The sequence below is a fragment of the Saccoglossus kowalevskii genome, chromosome 16 (genome assembly GCF_978046115.1).
Source record: "Saccoglossus kowalevskii chromosome 16, keSacKowa6.1, whole genome shotgun sequence".
Classification (NCBI taxonomy): Eukaryota; Metazoa; Hemichordata; class Enteropneusta; family Harrimaniidae; genus Saccoglossus; species Saccoglossus kowalevskii.
The window spans coordinates 33,528,506-33,532,966 of NC_140656.1; the positions used below are offsets into that span (position 1 = coordinate 33,528,506).

At 34.4% G+C, this 4,461-nt stretch overlaps 1 protein-coding gene across 1 annotated transcript; it reads right to left on the bottom strand.

The window, feature by feature from the left end:
- Positions 1 to 2,743: 2,743 nt before the first annotated feature.
- Positions 2,744 to 4,461, bottom strand: LOC144341751 (uncharacterized). The gene is made up of 3 exons (XM_078005377.2): positions 3,940 to 4,461; positions 3,491 to 3,670; positions 2,744 to 3,110 (listed from the first exon to the last, which is right to left on the bottom strand). The coding sequence occupies exons 1-3, from the start codon at positions 4,349 to 4,351 to the stop codon at positions 2,887 to 2,889; spliced, it is 816 nt and encodes a 271-aa protein (XP_077861503.2). The 5' UTR covers positions 4,352 to 4,461; the 3' UTR covers positions 2,744 to 2,886.

A 4,461-nucleotide genomic window follows, 5' to 3' on the forward strand; every position in this document is an offset into this window, starting at 1 on the left:
TGACGACATGCCCATATCACGTGATCTCTATTATCAATGGAGGTCCGTCACGTGAGTCTTCGGGATTGATTATACCAATCGGTGTTTACTTTAATTTTATTCTTTAAAGAGACTCATCTATAATACACAAGAAGCAATAAATACTAACATATCTCTATTACTATCTCTATTAAATACTACTAATATATACCTCGGGTACTTCTAATAAATACCTCAGATACTACTAATATATACCTCAGATACTACTAATATATACCTCAGATACTACTAATATACACCTCAGATACTACTAATATATACCTCAGATACTACTAATATACACCTCAGATACTACTAATATACACCTCAGATACTACTAATATATACCTCAGATACCACTAATACACATATGATCACTACAGGTGTAACATTGCCTATTCTATGTTTTATTAGATTTGTATTAAATTTGACAAGATATCACCATAATATGTTTGAGAAACCAATTTTCACTGCAGTTAAAGTTTTACACATGTCACCAATTTGTGTTTAAAATCGTCACATTGTTTTTGGATTTTAGCGTTGTTCGGTCGCGTGACTCTTTTTTATCCAAAACCATGGTATGGTATGACGATTCCTGATTGGTTGAATATGGTAACTTGTTCAAGAGAAGTGGATCCATCAACAAATCTGGAAATTGGGTGAAAAAATCAAAAAAATTATATTTTCACCAATTTCTCAAAAAATGTCAGTCTGATTGATTGATTCTCTGTGTGGCCTGTTGGTGTAGTAGTATTATTTTCAAATTTGTATTTTGAGTGAAATTGTTTATTATTATTTTTAGCCAAAATTGTTATTTTCGACTTCTCCAAAACCGTCAGTTAAATTGCTTTCATATTTAGTATGTAGGGATCTGGGGCGACCTCTCTCAAGGTTGTTCTTTCGTATTAATATCTTCAATTTTGTGCAATTTATGATTTTTTTTTATTATTTTGTTTTTAGTTTTTCACTCTCCATAGGTAGTAATACATAGGACTTACAGAATTCAATACAGAATTTTGTTGTGAAGGTACCCCATAGGGTTGACATCGGAATTTGTCCATAAATCAGCCTATAATTCTGCGAATTGGGTCGAAAAAGGTAAACATTGAATTTTTGTCAATTTCTCAAAAAAACATCAGTCTGATTGACTTCATATTTAGCATATAAGTACGCAGTTCGGTCCTCTGTTTAGCCTGTTGAAGTGGTAGCATTATCTTCAATTTTGTTCAGTGATTTTTTTTATTTTTTTTTCAAATCATAATTTTTGAGAAATTTCTCTCCAACTGTCACTTTCATTTCAACCATAAATTTACTTGATGTAACCCTCTTTGTAATTTTGTCATATGGTAGAGTTATTTGTAATTTTGTCATATGGTGGAGTTATTTGTAATTTTGTCATATGGTAGAGTTATTTGTAATTTTGTCATATGGTAGAGTTATTTGTAATTTTGTCATATGGTAGAGTTATTTGTAATTTTGTCATATGGTAGAGTTATTTGTAATTTTGTCATATGGTAGAGTTATTTGTAATTTTGTCATATGGTGGAGTTATTTGTAATTTTGTCATATGGTAGAGTTATTTGTAATTTTGTCATATGGTAGAGTTATTTGTAATTTTGTCATATGGTGGAGTTATTTGTAATTTTGTCATATGGTAGAGTTATTTGTAATTTTGTCATATGGTAGAGTTATTTGTAATTTTGTCATATGGTGGAGTTATTTGTAATTTTGTCATATGGTGGAGTTATTTGTAATTTTGTCATATGGTAGAGTTATTTGTAATTTTGTCATATGGTAGAGTTATTTGTAATTTTGTCATATGGTAGAGTTATTTGTAATTTTGTCATATGGTAGAGTTATTTGTAATTTTGTCATATGGTGGAGTTATTTGTAATTTTGTCATATGGTGGAGTTATTTGTAATTTTGTCATATGGTAGAGTTATTTGTAATTTTGTCATATGGTAGAGTTATTTGTAATTTTGTCATATGGTGGAGTTATTTGTAATTTTGTCATATGGTGGAGTTATTTGTAATTTTGTCATATGGTGGAGTTATTTGTAATTGTGTATTTTTAGATGCCATTATGTTGAATTTTTTTGGCAGAAATGCTATTTTCAAGAATTGTTTTCAAACTGCTAATTTTTATTTCATTATTTGTTGAATATTGTATTCTGTCCAAGAGGTGTAGATTGACTAATAAATCTGCAAATTGGGTCAGAAATGACAAAACATCTCATTTTTTTTTTCAACAATTACTATTATAGTCAATCCCTATGCATATGCAATGCCCTCTCATGAACCTTTTTTTTAAACTGGACAATTTCTCTTTTTGATTTTCAATAGGCAGCACTTGGCAATGTATCGTGCCAAGGAGTAGACAATTCATACAGTGACCACTCACATACGGCATTGCTTCCTTATACATTGCATGCTTAAAACAATACCAATTTGTTGTGAAATTTCAGTTACAAAATTTAACACGTACAGATTCATCTTGGCCTTGACACACTTGAGCAAGTATTGTATATTATACTTCTAATCCGCTGCTAATTTTATAAGCAACCGATGAGCGTCAGGCCCACGTGTCCATTTTTTGGTATATCGTATCACTCCGTTTGTTTGACAACAGAGCATAACACAAACCCACAGTCCCCCCACCGTAGATAGTTCCTGGTGACAGAGGAGACTGTGGAAAACCGGAAATAAACTTACGACACAATAAAGTTAATCTATTCAGAGAGAATTGTTTTTAAAATATAACTTCTGTCATATTGAAGTCTGTTACCAATTAAGTTTGATGTAAATGCATAATCTTTCAGCGTATAGGTGCCGGGGCTGAACAAGTTGCTACTTAAACATTGTAAAAACTATGTCATATCGACCGGGGGAACACTCGACTCTAGGACTTCTTCCGACTCCGTGTCTTGAGAGTGAACTTCCAGACTGAGTCCATGTGTTGCTCCGTAATATGGCGGTGGTGGGTCTTGTGGATAAAACGGCACATTTTGCTGTGGATTATAAGATGGAGGAGGGGGCACAACTTGATGACTGACTGGTTCTTGCAATGTGGATGTTGGGGGTACATATTCCGCTGAAAATAAATTCAAGACAGATTAGTCAATATAAATATGGCATCTAACATTTACGATATTCGGGAATCCTTATTTAAAAAAAAAAATTAACCAATCATGACAAGTGGATGTCATTCCTCATATGTCACGTGACAATATATCTATTGTTCACGCCCACTCATATTTGCTTCAGCCATTCAGAAATCATTCATACATCCATTTAATATATTTAACATGATCATTCAGTTTAAAAACATAATTATTATTGCCTATATCTGCTTTCTGTACTAATTACCTTTCTAAGTACAACACTCCGCACGTGAATATTTAGTGTCATTTCGACGAATGCACACCCCTATACTTACTTGCCATTCCGATAAATGCACACCCCTATACTTACTTGCCATTCCGATAAATGCACACCCCCATACGATACTCCATACCCATCCTATGAGGAATGGCGACAGTCCTAACTGAAGGACGCCACATACGGCATTCAAGATGAAAATACCAATTCTGGCAGGTAGAGATTCGTGACGTGCGCAGCATGTCAACACCGAGAACGAGGCTACGATTGTTCCTAATTACAAAGAAAATGTAATGTTAAACGTACGTGCATTACAGAACGAGTCAGAACATATTCTTTGGAAAAATACTCCTTTTTTCCTGAGCATCTGACGTATTTGCTTTAAACATAATGTGCTAAAACAGTGATTTACTTAAAAAAAGTTGGTTGCTGAATAGAAAATCAAAGATATAAGATATGTCTTTGTCCAAGACCAAAACAATATATAATTATAAAAATGTCACATATATTGTTTGGCGTCGACTAATATAACAGTACTGTACCTATGCCGGGTAGAACAAAATTGACAACGCAGCAAAAAATAGCCATGGGCATGGCTAAGGTAGGTAGGCAATAATACATTGGATTCGATTCCGGTTTTCTAATTTTAACAACTCTCTCGGGACTACCGTTGTTGTCGGGTTGGTTTGTGACTTCTATAGCGTCTTCGTATGATGGCGGTGTCGTCGCCATGGACTCCAGATAACCGCGACCACCACGAGGTAACACGTTGTTGTTGTTGTTTACTCGCATCCCGCATTCCGAATCCAGTCTTTGATCACCGATTCCGACTGTTCGTCTTCCGTCACCCGGCAGTTTAGACTCGTTCTCTACTATGTCCGCCGAGTCGCAGTTCTCATAATGGCAGCGTGGCATCTGCCGTCCGCGATAACTGTTGAAGTCAATGGTGTCCATGTTGTAAAAAACTAAGTTTAAATTGAATTTTCAAGCAAGGTTAGTAAGCGCGTTGAAAGTGACAACATCCTAACAATAGCATTTCTATACAGAGTACGTTCTGAGCGTTT

Bases quoted from the DNA above. Each gene is read 5' to 3' on its own strand.
- LOC144341751 (XM_078005377.2), bottom strand. From the start codon at position 4,351: ATGGACACCATTGACTTCAACAGTTATCGCGGACGGCAGATGCCACGC. The intron at 3,671-3,939 runs GTACAGTACTGT...CTTTGTAATTAG, and splicing joins TTTTGTTCTACCCGGCATAG to GAACAATCGTAGCCTCGTTC. The intron at 3,111-3,490 runs GTAAGTATAGGG...ATTTATTTTCAG, and splicing joins TGCATTTATCGGAATGGCAA to CGGAATATGTACCCCCAACA.